The sequence below is a fragment of the Oncorhynchus keta genome, chromosome 4 (assembly GCF_023373465.1).
Source record: "Oncorhynchus keta strain PuntledgeMale-10-30-2019 chromosome 4, Oket_V2, whole genome shotgun sequence".
In the NCBI taxonomy this organism is placed as follows: domain Eukaryota; kingdom Metazoa; phylum Chordata; class Actinopteri; order Salmoniformes; family Salmonidae; genus Oncorhynchus; species Oncorhynchus keta.
This window is the reverse complement of record NC_068424.1, coordinates 86381301-86406784: the sequence shown is the minus strand read 5'-3', so window position 1 is coordinate 86406784 and position 25484 is coordinate 86381301. Positions and strand designations below refer to the sequence as shown.

General features: G+C 49.9%; 1 protein-coding gene across 11 annotated transcripts in view; it reads right to left on the bottom strand.

The window, feature by feature from the left end:
* Positions 1 to 25484, bottom strand: part of LOC118382455 (transcriptional regulator ATRX-like) — a 105887-nt gene that overhangs the window by 53684 nt on the left and 26719 nt on the right. The window contains exons 13-27 of one of the 11 annotated variants that reach the window (XM_052518068.1): positions 23700 to 24239; positions 22971 to 23599; positions 22875 to 22934; positions 21949 to 22562; positions 21378 to 21909; positions 14742 to 14808; positions 14502 to 14635; positions 14198 to 14383; positions 13486 to 13730; positions 11636 to 11821; positions 10583 to 10748; positions 8760 to 8869; positions 5277 to 5423; positions 4343 to 4520; positions 4116 to 4253 (exon numbers count right to left, since the gene is read on the bottom strand). In XM_052518068.1, the coding sequence (XP_052374028.1) occupies positions 4116 to 4253; positions 4343 to 4520; positions 5277 to 5423; positions 8760 to 8869; positions 10583 to 10748; positions 11636 to 11821; positions 13486 to 13730; positions 14198 to 14383; positions 14502 to 14635; positions 14742 to 14808; positions 21378 to 21909; positions 21949 to 22562; positions 22875 to 22934; positions 22971 to 23599; positions 23700 to 24239 (3932 nt within the window). The other 10 variants (XM_052518070.1, XM_052518061.1, XM_052518063.1 and 7 more) reach the window with 10 other exon arrangements.

The following is a 25484-nucleotide window of genomic DNA, read 5'->3' as shown; positions in this document are numbered from 1 at the left end:
CAAAAAAAAAATAAAAATCAATAAAAAGAGAAATAAAGTAATATATTGATTAGATAAGTATTCAGCCCACATGTTAGAAACAGCCCTGGCAGTGATTACAGCTGTCAGTCTCTGAGGTAAGTCTCATAATTACAGCTGTCAGTCTCTGAGGTAAGTCTCATAATTACAGCTGTCAGTCTTCTGAGGTAAGTCTCATAATTACAGCTGTCAGTCTTCTGAGGTAAGTCTAATAATTACAGCTGTCAGTCTCTGAGGTAAGTCTCATAATTACAGCTGTCAGTCTTCTGAGGTAAGTCTCATAATTACAGCTGTCAGTCTTCTGAGGTAAGTCTCATAATTACAGCTGTCAGTCTTCTGAGGTAAGTCTAATAATTACAGCTGTCAGTCTCTGAGGTAAGTCTAATAATTACAGCTGTCAGTCTCTGAGGTAAGTCTCATAATTACAGCTGTCAGTCTCTGAGGTAAGTCTCATAAGAGCTTTGCACACCTGGACTGTGCAATATTTCCCCGTTAATTAGTTTCTAAAATTCTTCAGGCTCAGTCAAGATTTAAAGATGCAATATGCAGAAATTGCTCTGCCATTTCCTGGTAGCTAAAATTCGAATAGTTCGCCTAATTTAATTTGCAGAATTTGCTTCGCTCTTCGAATTGATGAAGTATTGTGTAGATAGACGACAACAACAACAAGAATCACATTTAAATCCCTCTCTGAAAAGGAACACCCACTAAAAACCCTGAATATAGACAGGACACTAGTGTGTCACGGAGCGTCCTGAACATCAAGCTGTCTCACTACAGAAACAGGAGATGGACTCCTGCCCTACGGGCCGTTCTGGTTCCCTCTACAGAAACAGGAGATGGACTCCTGCCCTACGGGCCGTTCTGGTTCCCTCTACAGAAACAGGAGATGGACTCCTGCCCTACGGGCCGTTCTGGTTCCCTCTACAGAAACAGGAGATGGACTCCTGCCCTACGGGCCGTTCTGGTTCCCTCTACAGAAACAGGAGATGGACTCCTGCCCTACGGGCCGTTCTGGTTCCCTCTACAGAAACAGGAGATGGACTCCTGCCCTACGGGCCGTTCTGGTTCCCTCTACAGAAACAGGAGATGGACTCCTGCCATACGGGCCGTTCTGGTTCCCTCTACAGAAACAGGAGATGGACTCCTGCCATACGGGCCGTTCTGGTTCCCTCTACAGAAACAGGAGATGGACTCCTGCCCTACGGGCCGTTCTGGCTCATTCTACAGAAACAGGAGATGGACTCCTGGCCGTTCTGGTTCACTCTACAGAAACAGGAGAGGGACTCCTGCCCTACGGGCCGTTCTGGTTCACTCTACAGAAACAGGAGATGGACTCCTGCCCTACGGGCCGTTCTGGTTCACTCTACAGAAACAGGAGATGGACTCCTGCCCTACGGGCCGTTCTGGTTCCCTCTACAGAAACAGGAGATGGACTCCTGCCCTACGGGCCGTTCTGGTTCCCTCTACAGAAACAGGAGATGGACTCCTGCCCTAAGGGCCGTTCTGGTTCCCTCTACAGAAACAGGAGATGGACTCCTGCCATACGGGCCGTTCTGGTTCCCTCTACAGAAACAGGAGATGGACTCCTGCCCTACGGGCCGTTCTGGCTCATTCTACAGAAACAGGAGATGGACTCCTGGCCTACGGGCCGTTCTGGTTCCCTCTACAGAAACAGGAGACGGACTCCTGCCCTACGGGCCGTTCTGGTTCACTCTACAGAAACAGGAGATGGACTCCTGCCCTACGGGCCGTTCTGGTTCACTCTACAGAAACAGGAGACGGACTCCTGCCCTACGGGCCGTTCTGGTTCACTCTACAGAAACAGGAGATGGACTCCTGCCCTACGGGCCGTTCTGGTTCACTCTACAGAAACAGGAGATGGACTCCTGCCCTACGGGCCGTTCTGGTTCACTCTACAGAAACAGGAGACGGACTCCTGCCCTACGGGCCGTTCTGGTTCACTCTACAGAAACAGGAGACGGACTCCTGCCCTACGGGCCGTTCTGGTTCACTCTACAGAAACAGGAGATGGACTCCTGCCCTACGGGCCGTTCTGGCTCACTCTACAGAAACAGGAGATGGACTCCTGGCCTACGGGCCGTTCTGGTTCACTCTACAGAAACAGGAGACGGACTCCTGCCCTACGGGCCGTTCTGGTTCACTCTACAGAAACAGGAGATGGACTCCTGCCCTACGGGCCGTTCTGGTTCACTCTACAGAAACAGGAGACGGACTCCTGCCCTACGGGCCGTTCTGGTTCACTCTACAGAAACAGGAGATGGACTCCTGCCCTACGGGCCGTTCTGGTTCCCTCTACAGAAACAGGAGATGGACTCCTGCCCTACGGGCCGTTCTGGTTCCCTCTACAGAAACAGGAGATGGACTCCTGCCCTACGGGCCGTTCTGGTTCACTCTACAGAAACAGGAGATGGACTCCTGCCCTACGGGCCGTTCTGGTTCCCTCTACAGAAACAGGAGATGGACTCCTGCCCTACGGGCCGTTCTGGTTCATTCTACAGAAACAGGAGATGGACTCCTGCCCTACGGGCCGTTCTGGTTCACTCTACAGAAACAGGAGATGGACTCCTGCCCTACGGGCCGTTCTGGTTCATTCTACAGAAACAGGAGATGGACTCCTGCCCTACGGGCCGTTCTGGTTCCCTCTACAGAAACAGGAGATGGACTCCTGCCCTACGGGCCGTTCTGGTTCCCTCTACAGAAACAGGAGATGGACTCCTGCCATACGGGCCGTTCTGGTTCCCTCTACAGAAACAGGAGATGGACTCCTGCCCTACGGGCCGTTCTGGTTCCCTCTACAGAAACAGGAGATGGACTCCTGCCCTACGGGCCGTTCTGGTTCCCTCTACAGAAACAGGAGATGGACTCCTGCCCTAAGGGCCGTTCTGGTTCACTCTACAGAAACAGGAGATGGACTCCTGCCCTACGGGCCGTTCTGGTTCACTCTACAGAAACAGGAGATGGACTCCTGCCCTACGGGCCGTTCTGGTTCACTCTACAGAAACAGGAGATGGACTCCTGCCCTACGGGCCGTTCTGGTTCACTCTACAGAAACAGGAGATGGACTCCTGCCCTACGGGCCGTTCTGGTTCACTCTACAGAAACAGGAGATGGACTCCTGCCCTACGGGCCGTTCTGGTTCATTCTACAGAAACAGGAGATGGACTCCTGCCCTACGGGCCGTTCTGGTTCACTCTACAGAAACAGGAGATGGACTCCTGCCCTACGGGCCGTTCTGGTTCATTCTACAGAAACAGGAGATGGACTCCTGGCCTACGGGCCGTTCTGGTTCATTCTACAGAAACAGGAGATGGACTCCTGCCCTAAGGGCCGTTCTGGTTCACTCTACAGAAACAGGAGATGGACTCCTGCCCTACGGGCCGTTCTGGTTCACTCTACAGAAACAGGAGATGGACTCCTGCCCTACGGGCCGTTCTGGTTCACTCTACAGAAACAGGAGATGGACTCCTGCCCTAAGGGCCGTTCTGGTTCACTCTACAGAAACAGGAGATGGACTCCTGCCCTAAGGGCCGTTCTGGTTCACTCTACAGAAACAGGAGATGGACTCCTGCCCTACGGGCCGTTCTGGTTCACTCTACAGAAACAGGAGATGGACTCCTGCCCTACGGGCCGTTCTGGTTCACTCTACAGAAACAGGAGATGGACTCCTGCCCTACGGGCCGTTCTGGTTCACTCTACAGAAACAGGAGATGGACTCCTGCCCTACGGGCCGTTCTGGTTCACTCTACAGAAACAGGAGATGGACTCCTGCCCTACGGGCCGTTCTGGTTCACTCTACAGAAACAGGAGATGGACTCCTGCCCTAAGGGCCGTTCTGGTTCACTCTACAGAAACAGGAGATGGACTCCTGCCCTACGGGCCGTTCTGGTTCACTCTACAGAAACAGGAGATGGACTCCTGCCCTACGGGCCGTTCTGGTTCCCTCTACAGAAACAGGAGATGGACTCCTGCCCTAAGGGCCGTTCTGGTTCACTCTACAGAAACAGGAGATGGACTCCTGCCCTACGGGCCGTTCTGGTTCATTCTAACTGTATATAACAACGTAACGGACATACACTCTATGAGGTTGTTCTGCAGTGGAGTGCCGGTGAGCACCACTCTCCGTCGGGTCTTGATGGAGTTCATGGCTTTAGAGATGGCCGACGCCTCGTTCTTCAAGATGTGGCCCTCATCACAGATCACAAAGTCTGGGCCTGGGGAGGGAGACAACACAGAGCAGAGAGAGTTGAGAAGAAACTGGATACAAGAAATAACCATGTGTGTGTGTGTGTCCTCTACCTACCTGGGTCAACCAGAGTCTTCTGGAAGGTCTCTTTGAGTTTCTTGCTCTTGATGTTTCTACCCTGTGTGAGGTTACGGTACATCTCATAGCCAATGATCATGATTCCTCCATCCTCCTGCCACTGCTGCAGAGCAGACGCTCTCTCCTGAGGACGCTTCACCGTGGCCAGCTCCGTCACCTAGTGACAGACAGCGTAAAGACACACAGACAGCGTAAAGACACACAGACAGCGTAAAGACACACAGACAGCGTAAAGACACACAGACAGCGTAAAGACACACAGACAGCGTAAAGACACACAGACAGCGTAAAGACACACAGACAGCGTAAAGACACACAGACAGCGTAAAGACACACACACAGACAGCGTAAAGACACACACACAGACAGCGTAAAGACACACACACAGACAGCGTAAAGACACACAGACAGCGTAAAGACACACAGACAGAGTAAAGACACACAGACAACACAGACAGCGTAAAGACACACAGACAGCGTAAAGACACACAGACAGCGTAAAGACACACAGACAGCGTAAAGACACACAGACAGACATAGTGACAGAGCGGGAACACCGACGCTCTGGAAATAACTACAGACCACTGCATAATGATCTGTATCTGTGTGTTTGGGTCAAATTAACATTTTTGTTTTATTCTGACAACAATTCTCCCAAATAAACACATTTAGAGCTTTTCTTTACAGAAAACAACTGGAATTGTGATACAGTGAAGGGTAATAATCTGTCTGTAAACAATTGATGGTGAAATGACTTGTGTCATGAACAAAGTAGATGTCCTAACCGACTTGCCAAAACTATAGTTTGGTAACAAGAAATTTGTGGAGTGGTTGAAAAACAAGTTTTAATGACTCCAACCTAAGTGTATGTAAACTTCAAACTTCAACTGTGTGAATATATATGTGTGTGTACCTCTAAACTCTCCTCGTCCTTGAAGCCGTACTGCCACTTCTCAAACTCATTGAGCCAGTTGAGAACGGTGTTGAGAGGACAGACGATCAGAGCCGTGGAGAAGTCTAACTTGTCACACAGCAGTAGTGTGTGGAGGAGGGTTACCACCTAGTGATATAGACAGGGTTAGATACAGTATAGATATATACACATAGAGAGAAGTCTAACTTGTCACACAGCAGTAGTGTGTGGAGGAGGGTTACCACCTAGTGATATAGACAGGGTTAGATACAGTATAGATATATACACATAGACAGAAGTCTAACTTGTCACACAGTAGTAGTGTGTGGAGGAGGGTTACCACCTAGTGATATAGACAGGGTTAGATACAGTATAGATATATACACATAGAGAGAAGTCTAACTTGTCACACAGCAGTAGTGTGTGGAGGAGGGTTACCACCTAGTGATATAGACAGGGTTAGATACAGTATAGATATATACACATAGAGAGAAGTCTAACTTGTCACACAGCAGTAGTGTGTGGAGGAGGGTTACCACCTAGTGATATAGACAGGGTTAGATACAGTATAGATATATACACATAGAGAGAAGTCTAACTTGTCACACAGTAGTAGTGTGTGGAGGAGGGTTACCACCTAGTGATATAGACAGGGTTAGATACAGTATAGATATATACACATAGAGAGAAGTCTAACTTGTCACACAGCAGTAGTGTGTGGAGGAGGGTTACCACCTAGTGATATAGACAGGGTTAGATACAGTATAGATATATACACATAGACAGAAGTCTAACTTGTCACACAGTAGTAGTGTGTGGAGGAGGGTTACCACCTAGTGGTATAGACAGGGTTAGATACAGTATATATTTACAGTGCATCGGGAAAGTATTCAGACCGTGACTTTTTCCACATTGTGTTCCAGCCTTGTTCTAAAATGGATACAATTATTTCCCCCCCCCTCATCAATCTACACACAATACCCAAATAATGGCACACTACCCCCATAAAATGACACACTACCCCATAATGACAATAACCCATAATGACACAATACCTCATGACTCAATACCCCAAGACGACACACTACCAGATAAAGACAATACCCCAAGACACAATACCCCCATAAACGACACACTACTGACAATACCCCATAACGACGCGACACACTGTCCCATAACGACGCGACACACTGTCCCATAACGACGCGACACACTGTCCCATAACGACGCGACACACTGTCCCATAACGACAAATCAATCGTTGTCCTGTTGGAAGGTGAACCTTCGCCCCAGTCGGAGGTCCTGAGCGCTCCGGAGCAGGTTTTCATCAAGGATCTCTGTCCTTTGCTCCGGTCATCTATTCTGACACGTTTTCCAGTCCCTGCCACTGGAAAATATCCCCACAGCATGATGCTGCCACCACCATGCTTCACCGTAGGGATGGTACCACCACCATGCTTCACCGTAGGGATGGTGCCACCACCATGCTTCACCGTAGGGATGGTGCCACCACCATGCTTCACCGTAGGGATGGTGCCACCACCATGCTTCACCGTAGGGATGGTGCCACCACCATGCTTCACCGTAGGGATGGTGCCACCACCATGCTTCACCGTAGGGATGGTGCCACCACCATGCTTCACCGTAGGGATGGTGCCACCATCATGCTTCACCGTAGGGATGGTGCCACCATCATGCTTCACCGTAGGGATGGTGCCAGGTTTTATCCAGACGTGAAGCTTGGCATTCAGGCCAAAGAGTTCAATCTTGGTTTCATCAGACCAGAGAATCTTGTTTCTCACAGTCAGAATCCTCTAGGTGCCTTTTGGCAAACTCCAAGCGGGCTGTCATGGCCTTTACTGAGGAGTGCCTTCTGTCTGGCCACTCTACCATAAAGGCCTGATTGGTGGAGTGCTGCAGAGATAGTTGTCCTTCTGGAAGTTTATACCATCTACAAAGAGGAACTCTGGAGCTCTGTCAGAGTGACTATTGGATTCTTGGTCACCTCCCTGACCAAGGCCCCTCTCCCCTGTTTGGCCGGGTGGCCAGCTCTAGGAAGAGTCTTGGTGGTTACAAACTTCTTCTATTTAAGAATGATGGAGGCCACTGTGTTATTGGGGACCTTCAATGCTGCAGAAACATTTTGGTACCCTTCCCCAGATCTGTGCCTCGACACAATCCTGTCTCGGAGTTCTATGGACAATTTATTTGACCTCATGGCTTGGTTTTTGCTCTGACATGCACTGTCAACTGTGGGACCTTATACAGACAGGTGTATTTGTTTCCAAATCATGTCTAATCAATTGAATTCACCACAGCTGGACTCCAATCAAGTTGTAGAAACATCAATGATGATCAATGGAAACAGGATGCACCTGAGCTCAATTTCAAGTCTCATAGCAAAGGGTCTGAATACAGAGATATGATATGTTATATGATATGATGTCATTGTGGGGTAGTGCGATGTCATTGTGGGGTAGTGCGATGTCATTGTGGGGTAGTGCGATGTCATTGTGGGGTAGTGCGATGTCATTGTGGGGTAGTGCGATGTCATTGTGGGGTAGTGCGATGTCATTGTGGGGTAGTGCGATGTCATTGTGGGGTAGTGCGATGTCATTGTGGGGTAGTGCGATGTCATTGTGGGGTAGTGCGATGTCATTGTGGGGTAGTGCGATGTCATTGTGGGGTAGTGCGATGTCATTGTGGGGTAGTGTCATTGTGGGGTAGTGATGTCATTGTGGGGTAGTGCGATGTCATTGTGGGGTAGTGCGATGTCATTGTGGGGTAGTGCGATGTCATTGTGGGGTAGTGCGATGTCATTGTGGGGTAGTGCGATGTCATTGTGGGGTAGTGCGATGTCATTGTGGGGTAGTGCGATGTCATTATGGGGTAGTGCGATGTCATTATGGGGTAGTGCGATGTCATTATGGGGTAGTGCGATGTCATTATGGGGTAGTGCGATGTCATTATGGGGTAGTGCGATGTCATTATGGGGTAGTGCGATGTCATTATGGGGTAGTGCGATGTCATTATGGGGTAGTGCGATGTCATTATGGGGTAGTGCGATGTCATTATGGGGTAGTGCGATGTCATTATGGGGTAGTGCGATGTCATTATGGGGTAGTGCGATGTCATTATGGGGTAGTGCGATGTCATTATGGGGTAGTGTGTGTAGATTGATGAAGGGGGGGGGGACCCATTTAATCCATTTTAGAATAAGGCTGTAACGTAACAAAATGTGGAAAAAGTCAAGGTTGTCTGAATACTTTCTGAATGCACTGTACAGAGAGAGACAAAGGGTGAAGTAGAACGTGTGCAGGGTTACCCCCTAGTGGTAAAAGCAGGTAATTACAGGGTCAGATGAGATAAATGGTGGAAGTAGACATTATGCTCCTCCCACAACTAGAGAAACACCCCCCTTTCTATAGGAAGACAGAAATGAAAGTCTAAAACAGAAACAACAGGTGGCTGGGTGGTACAGACCTGCAGTGTTTTTCCCAGACCCATACAGTGAGCCAGGATACATCCAGAACCAGAGTTCTTGTTGGTTTTCTTCACCGACTCACAACAGCAGTCCCACATGAACTGGACCCCTAGAGAGACAGACAGAGACATCATTCAACACCCAAAGCATTTCTGAAGACGTGTCTGTTCGGCGTTGACGCAGACGTCTGTGAAGCATGGTAATGACTTGATGAGGTAATGACATGATGAGGTAATGACTTGATGAGGTAATGACATGATGAGGTAATGACTTGATGAGGTAATGACATGATGAGGTAATGACTTGATGAGGTAATGACATGATGAGGTAATGACTTGAGGTAATGACTTGAGGTAATGACTTGAGGTAATGACTTGAGGTAATGACTTGAGGTAATGACTTGATGAGGTAATGACTTGATGAGGTAATGACTTGATGAGGTAATGACTTGATGAGGTAATGACTTGATGAGGTAATGACTTGATGAGGTAATGACTTGATGACTAAACAAGTAAAAGCAGCGCTCCATTCACTATACCATCAACATTATGATGAAAGACGTTCTCTACCCGTTGGTTTGGGTGTTACAACTACAGCTACTACTGGTTCTATTACTGCTACCACTGGTTCTACTACCGCTGGTTCTACTACCGCTGGTTCTACTACTACAACCGCCAGTTCTACTACTACAACCGCCAGTTCTACTACTACAACCGCCAGTTCTACTACTACAACCGCCAGTTCTACTACTACAACCGCCGGTTCTACTACTACAACCGCCGGTTCTACTACTACAACCGCCGGTTCTACTACTACAACCGCCGGTTCTACTACTACAACCGCCGGTTCTACTACTACAACCGCCGGTTCTACTAGCACCGCCGGTTCTACTACTACAACCGCCGGTTCTACTAGCACCGCCGGTTCTACTACCACCGCCGGTTCTACTACCACTGCCGGTTCTACTACTACCGCCGGTTCTACAACTACCGCTACCACCGGTTCTACTACTACTACAACTGGTTCTACCACTGCCACCGATACTACCACTGGTTCTACAACTACCGATACTACCACTGGTTCTACCACTGGTTCTACAACTACCGATACTACCACTGGTTCTACAACTACCGATACTACCACTGGTTCTACCACTGGTTCTACAACTACCGATACTACCACTGGTTCTACTACTACCACTGGTTCTACTACTACCACTGGTTCTACAACTACCGATACTACCACCGGTTCTACAACTACCGATACTACCACCGGTTCTACAACTACCGATACTACCACCGGTTCTACAACTACCGATACTACCACCGGTTCTACAACTACCGATACTACCACCGGTTCTACAACTACCGATACTACCACCGGTTCTACAACTACCGATACTACCACCGGTTCTACAACTACCGATACTACCACCGGTTCTACAACTACCGATACTACCACCGGTTCTACTACTACCGATACTACCACCGGTTCTACTACTACCGATACTACCACCGGTTCTACTACTACCGATACTACCACCGGTTCTACTACTACCGATACTACCACCGGTTCTACTACTACCGATACTACCACCGGTTCTACTACTACCGATACTACCACCGGTTCTACAACTACCGATACTACCACTGGTTCTACTACTACCACTGGTTCTACTACTACCGATACTACCACTGGTTCTACTACTACCACTGGTTCTACTACTACTACTACTACTTATGCTGCTACTACTACCACCACTACCACTACTACTACTATTCCACCTTCACCATGGGCTCTACTACAACAACATGTCTCTCACCGTCGACCTGGTGTGGTTTGAGCTTCGTGACCAGATTGCGGTGAACCTGCACCATGGGCTCCTTGGTCTCCTCGTCTTCATCCAGCACCAGCTTGGTTGTGATTGGACAAGCCACGGCGGACGCCTCCTCCACCACGAGTACCTGGTCGGGAGGGACATGTAGAGTCTAGTCTAAAAGCATTACAGTCGGCACATACAAATACATACATTTATTCTGCTGGTTGGGACAGGTTGTGTTCCTAGGAGTTTAGGGCAGCTGGGAGACTGTTCTGCTGGTTGGGACAGGTTGTGTTCCTAGGAGTATAGGGCAGCTGGGAGACTGTTCTGCTGGTTGGGACAGGTTACGTTCCTAGGAGTATAGGGCAGCTGGGAGACTGTTCTGCTGGTTGGGACAGGTTGTGTTCCTAGGAGTATAGGGCAGCTGGGAGACTGTTCTGCTGGTTGGGACAGGTTACGTTCCTAGGAGTATAGGGCAGCTGGGAGACTGTTCTGCTGGTTGGGACAGGTTATGTTCCTAGGAGTATAGGGCAGCTGGGAGACTGTTCTGCTGGTTGGGACAGGTTGTGTTCCTAGGAGTATAGGGCAGCTGAGAGACTGTTCTGCTGGTTGGGACAGGTTGTGTTCCTAGGAGTATAGGGCAGCTGGGAGACTGTTCTGCTGGTTGGGACAGGTTGTGTTCCTAGGAGTGTAGGGCGGCTGAGAGACTGTTCTGCTGGTTGGGACAGGTTGTGTTCCTAGGAGTATAGGGCAGCCGATCTTCTTGTATACAAGCATTTAAACCTTTACAGACAGACACATTCACACTAAGCGACTTCTACTCTATTGAAAAAGTGTTTGAAGTACATTTATACTCTGTGATCCCTGTGATAACTGATCATAGCCGGTACCATGCGTTTATCTGAGCCACAAAGGCCCATACATCCATCTGACTCCTCAGTTTGGAGTCCACTCATTGATTGACTCAGTCAATCATGATCTTCATTTCCATCCCATTAGCAGATGCCATGACAACAGCTAGTCTTCCTGGGGTCCATACACACAGTTGACTATTACCTCTCTGAGTTTCTCCCTGAGCTGCTCCCTCTCAGCGATGCGTCTCCTCCTCTCCTCCTCCTCCTTCAGGGCATCCCTCGTCTCCGTCCTCAGCTTGTCGTCCTTGAGGATTTTTCTGATCTTCTTCCTCTGTCCTTTAGGAGTGTCTCCATCCTCCTTCCCCGAGCCGTCCTCTCCTGACCCGCTCTGGAGGATAGGGAATGAGGGTTAACCTCTGACCTTTCAACGTCAACCCCCAGGGGTCAACTCACCAATCACACATTGTGAACGTGGTAACCAATCAATTTGAATTCCAGACCAAATTCTATATTTGTAAGGTGAATACATTCTCCCATCCCCCCCATACCTTCCTTTCCCACCTCCCCCAATACCTTCTCCCTTCCTTTCCCCCTCCCCCAATACCTTCTCCATTCCTTCCCCCTCCCCCATACCTTCTCCCTTCCTTTCCCCCCTCCCCCATACCTTCTCCCTTCCTTCCCCCCCTCCCCATACCTCCTCCCTTCCTTTCCCCCTCCCCCATACCTCCTCCCTTCCTTCCCCCTCCCCCATACCTTCTCCCTTCCTTTCCCCCTCCCCCATACCTTCTCCCTTCCTTTCCCCCTCCCCATACCTCCTCCCTTCCTTCCCCCTCCCCCATACCTCCTCCCTTCCTTCCCCCTCCCCCATACCTTCTCCCTTCCTTCCCCCTCCCCCATAACCTTCTCCCTTCCTTTCCCCCTCCCCATACCTCCTCCCTTCCTTCCCCCTCCCCCATACCTTCTCCCTTCCTTCCCCCTCCCCCATACCTTCTCCCTTCCTTCCCCCTCCCCCAATACCTTCTCCATTCCTTCCCCCTCCCCCATACCTTCTCCCTTCCTTTCCCCCTCCCCATACCTTCTCCCTTCCTTTCCCCCCTCCCCCATACCTTCTCCCTTCCTTTCCCCCTCCCCATACCTCCTCCCTTCCTTTCCCCCTCCCCCATACCTCCTCCCTTCATTCCCCCCCTCCCCCCATACCTTCTCCCTTCCTTTCCCCCTCCCCATACCTCCTCCCTTCCTTCCCCCCTCCCCCATACCTCCTCCCTTCCTCCCCCTCCCCCATACCTTCTCCCTTCCTTCCCCCCTCCCCCATAACCTTCTCCCTTCCTTTCCCCCTCCCCATACCTCCTCCCTTCCTCCCCCCTCCCCCATACCTCCTCCCTTCCTCCCCCCTCCCCCATACCTTCTCCCTTCCTTCCCCCTCCTCCATACCTTCTCCCTTCATTTCCCCCTCCTCCATACCTTCTCCTTCATTTCCCCCTCCTCCCATACCTTCTCCCTTCCTTCCCCCTCCCCATACCTTCTCCCTTCCTCCCCCTCCCCCATACCTTCTCCCTTTCACCCCCTCCCCCATACCTTCTCCCTTCCTTCCCCCATACCTTCTCCCTTCCTTCCCCCCATACCTTCTCCCTTCCTTCCCCCATACCTTCTCCCTTCCTTCCCCCATACCTTCTCCCTTCCTTACCCCCTCCCCCATACCTTCTCCCTTCTCCCTTCCTTACCCCCTCCCCCATACCTTCTCCTTCCTTCCCCCATACCTTCTCCCTTCTCCCTTCCTTACCCCCTCCCTTCTCCCTTCCTTACCCCCTCCCCATACCTTCTCCCTTCCTTCCCCCATACCTTCTCCCTTCCTTACCCCCCTCCCCCATACCTTCTCCCTTCCTTCCCCCATACCTTCTCCCTTCCTTCCCCCATACCTTCTCCCTTCTCCCTTCCTTACCCCCTCCCCCATACCTTCTCCCTTCCTTCCCCCATACCTTCTCCCTTCCTTTCCCTCCCCCATACCTTCTCCATTCCTTTCCCCCTCCCCCATACCTTCTCCACCCCCCATACCTTCTCGTCAGATGAAGAGTCCTGAACCTTGATGCGACGGCGTTTCTTCTTCTGGGCGTAGCTCCTCTCCTCCTTCTTCTTCTTCTTCTTCTTGGAGGAGCGCGTGGTCCTCCTGCGACTGCTGCCCTCCTCTGACTCCTCCTCTGACTCCTCCTCCTCCTCCTCACTGATCTCCTCACTAACTCCTGACTCACTGCTGCTAGCCGATTCCTCAGAGTCTAAGTCTGCTGAGTCATCACTGCCCACTGGGGGAGAGGGGCGAGAGAGAGGGAGGCGAGAGAGAGGGGGGAGAGAGAGAGAGAGAGAGAGAGAGAGAGGGTCGAGAGAGAGAGGGTCGAGAGAGAGAGGGTCGAGAGAGAGAGAGAGAGGGTCGAGAGAGAGAGAGAGAGAGGGGGGCGAGAGAGAGGGTCGAGAGAGAGAGAGAGAGAGGGGGCGAGAGAGAGAGAGACAGAGAGAGAGGGGGGCGAGAGAGAGAGAGACAGAGAGAGAGGTGGGCGAGAGAGAGAGAGAGGGGAGATTGAAAGAGAGAAAATGGCGAGAAAGACGGGGTGGGAGGGAGGTAAAGCTGAGTGAAAACAGTCATAGCAGTTTGCAGAGTAGGACATTCATTCTGTTCCATAGGTGTTGACACAAGCTTAGACAGTCGGCCAGACAGAGCGCCAGACAGAGCGCCAGACAGAGCGCCAGACAGCCACACTGACAACCCCCATACCTTTCCGCCTGGTCCTCTTGGTCTCCTTCTTCCCCTTGCTGGCTGGTTTCTCTTTCTCCTCTCCTGACTCTCCCTCGCTCAGCGTCAGTTTGTGGCGGAGCAGCCGGTGCCGACGCCCCCCACTCTTCTTCACATCCATGTCAGAGCCAGAGTCCCCTTCCTCCTCCTCCTCACCATCACCATCATCTGCTTAGGGGAACACAAGCAGTTATTTATGGTTTCTACATCTGGTGACGTAAAACACTAGTGGTGGAATGAAGCACTGCAGAATCACTAGCGTATCAACAACCTGAACATAACCCACCCTCCTCTTCCTCCTCCTCCTCCTCCTCTCCTCCCTTCCCCTGTTCGTTCTCTTCTCCGTCCTCGTCAGAGCTCTCCTCTGCTCCTGAAGAGTAGTTGGCCTTGATCTGGGCCAGCAGCATCTTCTTGGCAATCCTATTGAGGAAGGAAAGGACACAAGGAAAGGACACAAGGAAAGGACTGTCACAGTCAGCTGGTTGAGAAGCATGCGGTTTTGTGTTTATAAAAATATTTTTTAGACCTGTTTTCTGGATCATCATCGTCATCATCAACCGCCATCTGAGAAGAGTCATGGTTACCTTCTTCTCCTACAGACACAGAGAATAACCAGGGTTAGAGGCTGTGTTTTCCACAGAGACCAGGGTTAGAGGCTGTGTTTTCCACAAAGACCAGGGTTAGAGGCTGTGTTTTCCACAAAGACTAGGGTTAGAGGCTGTGTTTTCCACAAAGACTAGGGTTAGAGGCTGTGTTTTCCACAGAGACCAGGGTTAGAGGCTGTGTTTTCCACAAAGACCAGGGTTAGTGGCTGTGTTTTCCACAGAGACCAGGGTTAGAGGCTGTGTTTTCCACAGAGACCAGGGTTAGAGGCTGTGTTTTCCACAAAGACCAGGGTTAGAGGCTGTGTTTTCCACAAAGACTAGGGTTAGAGGCTGTGTTTTCCACAAAGACTAGGGTTAGAGGCTGTGTTTTCCACAGAGACCAGGGTTAGAGGCTGTGTTTTCCACAAAGACCAGGGTTAGTGGCTGTGTTTTCCACAGAGACCAGGGTTAGAGGCTGTGTTTTCCACAAAGACCAGGGTTAGTGGCTGTGTTTTCCACAGAGACCAGGGTTAGAGGCTGTGTTTTCCACAAAGACTAGGGTTAGTGGCTGTGTTTTCCACAGAGACCAGGGTTAGAGGCTGCAGGCTAAAGTTCAATCTAGAATTCTCTATCGTAATCACTCCTCTTTCACCCCAGCTGCCAAACTAACCCTGATTCAGATGACCATCCTACCCATGCTAGATTACGGAGACGTCATTTATAGATCGGCAGGTCAGGGTGCTGTCGAGAGGCTAAATGTTCTTTACCATTCGGCCATCAGATTTGCCACCAGTGCTCCTTATAGGACACATCACTGCGCTCTATACTCCTCTGTAAACTGGTCATCTCTGTATACCCGTCGCAAGACCCACTGGTTGATGCTTATTTATAAAACCCTCTTAGGACTCACTCCCCCCCTATCTGAGATATCTACTGCAGCCCTCATCCTCCACATACAACACCTGTTCACTCCCCCCTATCTGAGATATCTACTGCAGCCCTCATCCTCCACATACAACACCTGTTCACTCCCCCCTCTCTGAGATACCTACTGCAGCCCTCATCCTCCACATACAACACCCGTTCTGCCAGTCACATTCTGTTAAAGGTCCTCAAAGGTTGCGACCTTCTTACCCTTTGTGCTGTTGTCTGTGCTCAATAATGTTTGTACCCTGTTGTGCTGCTGCCTTGTTATGGTGTTGTCTTAAGTGTTGTGTTGCCTTAGGTCTCTCTTTATGTAGTGTTGTGTTGTCTCTCTTTATGTAGTGTTGTGTTGTCTCTCTTGATGTAGTGTTGTGTTGTCTCTCTTGATGTAGTGTTGTGGTGTCTCTATGTAGTGTTGTGGTGTCTCTCTTTATGTAGTGTTGTGGTGTCTCTCTTTATGTAGTGTTGTGGTGTCTCTCTTTATGTAGTGTTGTGTTGTCTCTCTTTATGTAGTGTTGTCTCTCTTTATGTAGTGTTGTGGTGTCTCTCTTTATGTAGTGTTGTGGTGTCTCTCTTTATGTAGTGTTGTGGTGTCTCTCTTTATGTAGTGTTGTGGTGTCTCTCTTTATGTAGTGTTGTGTTGTCTCTCTTTATGTAGTGTTGTGTTGTCTCTCTTTATGTAGTGTTGTGTTGTCTCTCTTTATGTAGTGTTGTCTCTCTTTATGTAGTGTTGTCTCTCTTTATGTAGTGTTGTCTCTTTGAGATATCAGCTGCTTCTACACCTGCATTACTTGCTGTTTGGGGTTTTTAGGCTGGGTTTCTGTACAGCACTTTGATATCAGCTGATGTAAAAAGGGCTATATAAATACATTTGATTCATATAGTCCCAAAACCTTATCCAAAACAACTAACAATACCCTGAATTCAGACATTTTCAGTCATTTAAATTGTAAAGTATTGTTTTTCTAAACCCTGTTACTGTCCTGGAGAGGTACTGTCCTGTAGGTTTAAACTCCAACCCTGTTCTAGAGAGTTACTATCCTGGAGAGGTACTGTCCTGTAGGTTTTAACTCCAACCCTGTTCTAGAGAGTTACTATCCTGGAGAGGTACTGTCCTGTAGGTTTTAACTCCAACCCTGTTCTAGAGAGTTACTATCCTGGAGAGGTACTGTCCTGTAGGTTTTAACTCCAACCCTGTTCTAGAGAGTTACTATCCTGGAGAGGTACTGTCCTGTAGGTTTTAACTCCAACCCTGTTCTAGAGAGTTACTATCCTGGAGAGGTACTGTCCTGTAGGTTTTAACTCCAACCCTGTTCTAGAGAGTTACTATCCTGGAGAGGTACTGTCCTGTAGGTTTTAACTCCAACCCTGTTCTAGAGAGTTACTATCCTGGAGAGGTACTGTCCTGTAGGTTTTAACTCCAACCCTGTTCCTGGAGAGAGACCCTCCTGTAGGTTTTAACTCCAACCCTGTTCCTGGAGAGAGACCCTCCTGTAGGTTTTAACTCCAACCCTGTTCCTGGAGAGAGACCCTCCTGTAGGTTTTAACTCCAACCCTGTTCCTGGAGAGAGACCCTCCTGTAGGGTTTAACTCCAACCCTGTTCCTAGATAGAGGGAGACCCTCCTGTAGGTTTATACTACAACCCTGGGGGGTATAGAGGGTTAGGGTTAGAGGGTCAGGGTTAGAGTATAAACCTACAGGAGGGTCTCTCTCCAGGAACAGGGTTGGGGTGTAAACCTACAGGAGGGTACCTCTCTAGGATTATTCCATCATTTCGCTGTGTATTCAGATGGAACCAAGGCATTAGGAACTACCAGAGGACACCAACAGAGCTCCTTCTGCTAAAAAATAGCCTGGCTGGCTACTCTATATACTTGAGGAAGACAGTGTAGAGGTCAGGGGTTAGTTACATCAGTGGCATTTATGTGAAGTTGTGTTTACAATAGCGTGAACCGTCTGCCTTGTAGAAACAGACCAAAATACCGCTTTCAGACACAGCATCTCCTGACCTGACTAATCCTAACCCAAACAGCATCTCTCCTGACCTGACTAATCCTAACCCAAACAGCATCTCTCCTGACCTGACTAATCCTAACCCAAACAGCATCTCCTGACCTGACTAATCCTAACCCAAACAGCATCTCCTGACCTGACTAATCCTAACACAAACAGCATCTCCTGACCTGACTAATCCTAACCCAAACAGCATCTCCTGACCTGACTAATCCTAACACAAACAGCATCTCCTGACCTGACTAATCCTAACCCAAACAGCATCTCCTGACCTGACTAATCCTAACCCAAACAGCATCTCCTGACCTGACTAATCTAATCCTAACCCAAACAGCATCTCCTGACCTGACTAATCCCAACCCAAACAGCATCTCCTGACCTGACTAATCCCAACCCAAACAGCATCTCCTGACCTGACTAATCCTAACCCAAACAGCATCTCCTGACCTGACTAATCCTAACCCAAACAGCATCTCCTGACCTGACTAATCCTAACCCAAACAGCATCTCCTGACCTGACTAATCCTAACCCAAACAGCATCTCCTGACCTGACTAATCCTAACCCAAACAGCATCTCCTGACCTGACTAATCCTAACCCAAACAGCATCTCCTGACCTGACTAATCCTAACCCAAACAGCATCTCCTGACCTGACTAATCCTAACCCAAACAGCATCTCCTGACCTGACTAATCCTAACCCAAACAGCATCTCCTGACCTGACTAATCCTAACCCAAACAGCATCTCCTGACCTGACTAATCCTAACCCAAACATCATCTCCTGACCTGACTAATCCTAACCCAAACATCATCTCCTGACCTGACTAATCCTAACCCAAACAGCATCTCCTGACCTGACCAATCCCAACCCAAACATCTCCTGACCTGACCAATCCCAACCCAAACAGCATCTCTCCTGACCTGACTAATCCTAACCCAAACAGCATCTCTACTGACCCGACTAATCCCAACCCAAACAGCATCTCCTGACCTGACTAATCCCAACCCCAACAGCATCTCCTGACCTGACTAATCCCAACCCCAACAGCATCTCCTGACCTGACTAATCCTAACCCAAACAGCATCTCCTGACCTGACTAATCCTAACCCAAAAAGCATCTCTACTGACCAGACTAATCCTAACCCAAACAGCATCTCCTGACCTGACTAATCCCAACCCAAACAGCATCTCCTGACCTGACCAATCCTAACCCAAACAGCATCTCCTGACCTGACTAATCCTAACCCAAACAGCATCTCCTGACCTGACCAATACTAACCCAAACAGCATCTCCTAACCCAAACAGCATCTCCTGACCAGACCAATACTAACCCAAACAGCATCTCCTGACCCAAACAGCATCTCCCGACCTGACTAATCCTAACAGCATCTCTCCTGACCTGACTAATCCTAACAGCATCTCCTGACGCGACCAATCCTAACCCAAACATCATCTCCTGACCTGACCAATCCCAACCCAAACATCATCTCCTGACCTGACCAATACTAACCCAAACAGCATCTCCTGACCCAAACAGCATCTCTCCTGACCCGACTAATCCTAACTCAAACAGCATCTCCTGACCTGACTAATCCTAACCCAAACAGCATCTCCTGACCTGACTAATCCTAACCCAAACAGCATCTCCTGACCTGACTAATCCCAACCCAAACAGCATCTCCTGACCTGACTAATCCTAACCCAAACAGCATCTCCTGACCTGACCAATCCTAACCCAAACAGCATCTCCTGACCCAAACAGCATCTCTCCTGACCTGACTAATCCTAACCCAAACAGCATCTCCTGACCTGACTAATCCCAACCCCAACAGCATCTCCTGACCTGACTAATCCTAACCCAAACAGCATCTCCTGACCTGACTAATCCTAACCCAAACAGCATCTCCTGACCTGACTAATCCTAACCCAAACAGCATCTCCTGACCTGACTAATCCTAACCCAAACAGCATCTCCTGACCTGACTAATCCTAACCCAAACATCATCTCCTGACCTGACTAATCCTAACCCAAACATCATCTCCTGACCTGACTAATCCTAACCCAAACAGCATCTCCTGACCTGACCAATCCCAACCCAAACATCTCCTGACCTGACCAATCCCAACCCAAACAGCATCTCTCCTGACCTGACTAATCCTAACCCAAACAGCATCTCTACTGACCCGACTAATCCCAACCCAAACAGCATCTCCTGACCTGACTAATCCCAACCCCAACAGCATCTCCTGACCTGACTAATCCCAACCCCAACAGCATCTCCTGACCTGACTAATCCTAACCCAAACAGCATCTCCTGACCTGACTAATCCTAACCCAAAAAGCATCTCTACTGACCAGACTAATCCTAACCCAAACAGCATCTCCTGACCTGACTAATCCCAACCCAAACAGCATCTCCTGACCTGACCAATCCTAACCCAAACAGCATCTCCTGACCTGACTAATCCTAACCCAAACAGCATCTCCTGACCTGACCAATACTAACCCAAACAGCATCTCCTAACCCAAACAGCATCTCCTGACCAGACCAATACTAACCCAAACAGCATCTCCTGACCCAAACAGCATCTCCCGACCTGACTAATCCTAACAGCATCTCTCCTGACCTGACTAATCCTAACAGCATCTCCTGACGCGACCAATCCTAACCCAAACATCATCTCCTGACCTGACCAATCCCAACCCAAACATCATCTCCTGACCTGACCAATACTAACCCAAACAGCATCTCCTGACCCAAACAGCATCTCTCCTGACCCGACTAATCCTAACTCAAACAGCATCTCCTGACCTGACTAATCCTAACCCAAACAGCATCTCCTGACCTGACTAATCCTAACCCAAACAGCATCTCCTGACCTGACTAATCCCAACCCAAACAGCATCTCCTGACCTGACTAATCCTAACCCAAACAGCATCTCCTGACCTGACCAATCCTAACCCAAACAGCATCTCCTGACCCAAACAGCATCTCTCCTGACCTGACTAATCCTAACCCAAACAGCATCTCTCCTGACCCGACTAATCCTAACCCAAACAGCATCTCCTAACCCAAACAGCATCTCCTGACCTGACTAATCCTAACAGCATCTCTCCTGACCTGACTAATCCTAACAGCATCTCCTGACGCGACCAATCCTAACCCAAACATCATCTCCTGACCTGACCAATACTAACCCAAACAGCATCTCCTGACCCAAACAGCATCTCTCCTGACCCGACTAATCCTAACTCAAACAGCATCTCCTGACCTGACCAATCCCAACCCAAACAGCATCTCCTGACCCGACTAATCCTAACCCAAACAGCATCTCCTGACCTGACTAATCCTAACAGCATCTCCTGACGCGACCAATCCTAACCCAAACATCATCTCCTGACCTGACCAATCCCAACCCAAACAGCATCTCCTGACCTGACTAATCCTAACCCAAACAGCATCTCTCCTGACCTGACTAATCCTAACCCAAACAGCATCTCCTGACCTGACTAATCCTAACCCAAACATCTATACTGACCCGACTAACCCAAACAGCATCTCCTGACCTGACTAATCCGAACCCAAACAGCATCTCCTGACCTGACTAATCCTAACCCAAACAACATCTACTGACCTGAGGACTGGTGGAAGGTTTCCCTCCCTGCTACCACCGTCTCCTCCACGATGGGTTTAATCTTCTGCTGGTCTCCACTCTCCTCTCCAGACCCTCCTCCCTCCGCCTCCTCCTCGTCGTCGTCATCAGACGATGAATCTTGCTGCTTGGCTCCTCTACTTCTGGCTTTGCGTTTCAGTTCGTACGACCGCCTCCGATCTCCGCCCTTGTTCTCCTTCTCCTCTCTTTCCTTCTTCACACGGCTGCTCCTCCGTTTCCCCGTCACCAGTTTGCGGAGTCCCTTCATCTCCTTCTCCAGGTCCGAGTTGGAGGAGCCGTCCGAGACCTTCTGCTTCTTCTTGGATGTCTTCTTGTCAGAAGCCGTGGAGGACTTCTTTTTCTTCTTTGCGTCTTCATCGGAGTCAGACTCTGAGTTGTCGGAGTCGTCGGCTTTCAGTTTGCGTTTGGCCGCCGGCTTCTTGTCAGTCTTCTCCTTGTCACTCTCTCCCTCCTCCTCTCCCACCTGCTCCTCCTCCTCTCCCACCTGCTCCTCCTCCTCTCCCACCTGCTCCTCCTCCTCCTCCTCTCCCACCTGCTCCTCTCCCACCTGCTCCTCTCCCACCTGCTCCTGCTCCTCTCCCACCTGCTCCTCCTCCTCCTCCTCTCCCACCTGCTCCTCCTCCTCCTCTTTCTTGCTCACTTTGAACAGGCACTTCTTGACGCGCTTGTTGCCCTGGTTACTGTCGGCGTCCTGCTGCACATCTTCGTCCGAGCTGTGTTCCGCCGCTGCAGTCTGAACCAGGATGTCTGGAACCTCATCAGAATCTGAGTCCACGTCCTGTTTAGAAGGGTCAGAGGTTACCATGGAGGCCTTGCTCTCTTTCCGCTCCTTCTCCTCCGCGTTCCCCCGTTCTTTCTCGGCGCTGCCCTTGGTTCTCTTCTTCAGCTTGCTGGGGCTCTTCTGCTCGCCTTCTGAGTCGATGTTCTCCTGAGAGACGGACATCTTGTTTTTCCCCTCCGGTGACTTCCTGAGGGGTGTGGTCTTTGTGCGACTGGAGCATCGGCTGTCCTCCTCGGAAGCCCCATCTCCCTCCACCTCCTTCCCTCCATCCTTACTCCTCTCCCTCTCCTTCCCTCCATCCTTACTCCTCTCCTTCCCTCCATCCTTACTCCTCTCCTTCCCTCCATCCTTACTCCTCTCCTTCCCTCCATCCTTACTCTTCTCCTTCCCTCCATCCTTACTCTTCTCCTTCCCTCCATCCTTACTCTTCTCCTTCCCTCCATCCTTCACTCCATCCTTACTCCTCTCCTTCCCTCCATCCTTACTCCTCTCCTTCCCTCCATCCTTACTCCTCTCCTTCCCTCCATCCTTACTCCTCTCCTTCCCTCCATCCTTACTCCTCTCCTTCCCTCCATCCTTACTCCTCTCCTTCCCTCCATCCTTACTCCTCTCCTTCCCTCCATCCTTACTCCTCTCCTTCCCTCCATCCTTACTCCTCTCCTTCCCTCCATCCTTACCTCCATCCTTACTCCTCTCCTTCCCTCCATCCTTACTCCTCTCCTTCCCTCCATCCTTACCTCCATCCTTACTCCTCTCCTTCCCTCCATCCTTACTCCTCTCCTTCTCTCCATCCTTACTCTTAGACCTGGAGGCGCGTGTGGTAACCACGGGAACAGGCGTCAGCTTCAAGATGAGGTTCTTAACCTTGGGCATGGCCTTCTCCTTCTGGGTGTCATGTGACTTCCTGGTTGAACGAGCAGCGGGGTTCTCCGATTGGCTAGCCGCTGTGAGTTCCGTGGCGTCGTTACCGGGCGTTAACCCGGTGGAGTCCGCTAAACTCTTGACCATCTGGAAGAGCTCGTCAGGGACGGATGGCCCGACGGACACGATGTCTTTATCCCGGTCAGCTTCCTCCTCTGTTCCATCCTCCTCCTCCTCCATTTTCACCACTGTCTGGTCTTTAGCCTGGCTGCCTGTCTCTGAGTGGTCCTGAGGCGTGGGGGTGGGGCTCCCCTCCATCTCTGTGTCCTCTGACACACCCCCATCCTCCTCCCCATCCTCAGTGTCGGCCATTTTGTCCTCTTCTGCCTCTTGCCCATTGTCTATCTGATCGTGGCCGTCATGGCCATCAGTGTTGGAAACAGCATCCCCATTCTGCATCCCCTGGTCCTGGGAAGTGAACTGTGACTCCAAGTCTTTCTCTAGAGCAGCATGGGCCTTCTTCAGATCAGCCAGAACAGACCTGAAGAGAGAGAGAGAGAGATAGCAATTAAGCAAAAGATGAGAATTGGACTGTCTCAGATCCTTTGTAGCAGTCATAATACCAACATGTGTTGTGATACCTGAAGGCCTTGAGGTGTCTGTGTCTGGTCCCGCTGCCACCTCCTCCTGCTCCCTGCTCCTCCTCGGCCTGCTGGATGAAATGGATGAAGGTGTTGTTGAGCCCTGTGGTCGTCTCAATCAGCTTCTTGGTCCTCTTCACCAGCTCCTTGGGGACCTTCAGGGTCTTATAGGAGAAGGTGAGGGTCCCTGACCCGTCCGAATGTTCCTTACCGTTCACCACAGCTTTACCATGGTGGTGGTGACCTTTACCCTTACTGTGCCCTTTCACCTCCTTCCTCTCTTTCTCCTTCCCCTCTTTCTCCTCCCTCTCTTTCTTGCGTCCCGTGCGCCAGAAGCTCTCCAGCTTGGTCAAGATGTTGGAGCAGTTGGAGGCGATGTCTGAGAGAGGCTGAGGGCTGCAGATATAGCAGGACCATTTACTGTCCTCGTCGGTGATCATGGACAGCTCCTTGCGCCCCAGGTTACGCAGGATGCACTTCTTACAGAAGGCGTTGTGGCAGTAGTCACAGCAGATCAGGTTTCCACCTTCAGCACACCACCTTGGGGCGTAGTTAAGATAGCAAGACAAAGTCAACTTCAAAATGTCACCTAGTTTTTCATTGGGATTATCCTCTATTACACTTGTCCTTATTTCACAAAGCCCACCAGAAATACCCTGACATTGTGTGGCTGAGGAGACAGACCAGAAATACCCTGACATTATGGAGACAGACCAGATATACCCTGGTATTATGGAGACAGACCACCAGATATACCCTGGTATTATGTAGTCCTGAGGAGACAGACCACCAGATATACCCTGGTATTATGTAGTCATGAGGAGACAGACCACCAGATATACCCTGGTATTATGTAGTCATGAGGAGACAGACCACCAGATATACCCTGGTATTATGTAGCTGAGGAGACAGACCACCAGATATACCCTGGTATTATGTAGTCATGAGGAGACAGACCAGCAGATATACCCTGGTATTATGTAGTCATGAGGAGACAGACCACCAGATATACCCTGGTATTATGTAGCTGAGGAGACAGACCACCAGATATACCCTGGTATTATGTAGTCATGAGGAGACAGACCACCAGATATACCCTGGTATTATGTAGTCATGAGGAGACAGACCACCAGATATACCCTGGTATTATGTAGTCATGAGGAGACAGACCACCAGATATACCCTGGTATTATGTAGTCATGAGGAGACAGACCACCAGATATACCCTGGTATTATGTAGTCATGAGGAGACAGACCACCAGATATACCCTGGTATTATGTAGTCATGAGGAGACAGACCACCAGATATACCCTGGTATTATGTAGTCATGAGGAGACAGACCACCAGATATACCCTGGTATTATGTAGTCATCAGGAGACAGACCACCAGATATACCCTGGTATTATGTAGCTGAGGAGACAGACCACCAGATATACCCTGGTATTATGTAGTCATGAGGAGACAGACCACCAGATATACCCTGGTATTATGTAGTCATGAGGAGACAGACCACCAGATATACCCTGGTATTATGTAGTCATGAGGAGACAGACCACCAGATATACCCTGGTATTATGTAGTCATGAGGAGACAGACCACCAGATATACCCTGGTATTATGTAGTCATGAGGAGACAGACCACCAGATATACCCTGGTATTATGTAGTCATGAGGAGACAGACCACCAGATATACCCTGGTATTATGTAGTCATGAGGAGACAGACCACCAGATATACCCTGGTATTATGTAGCTGAGGAGACAGAACACCAGATATACCCTGT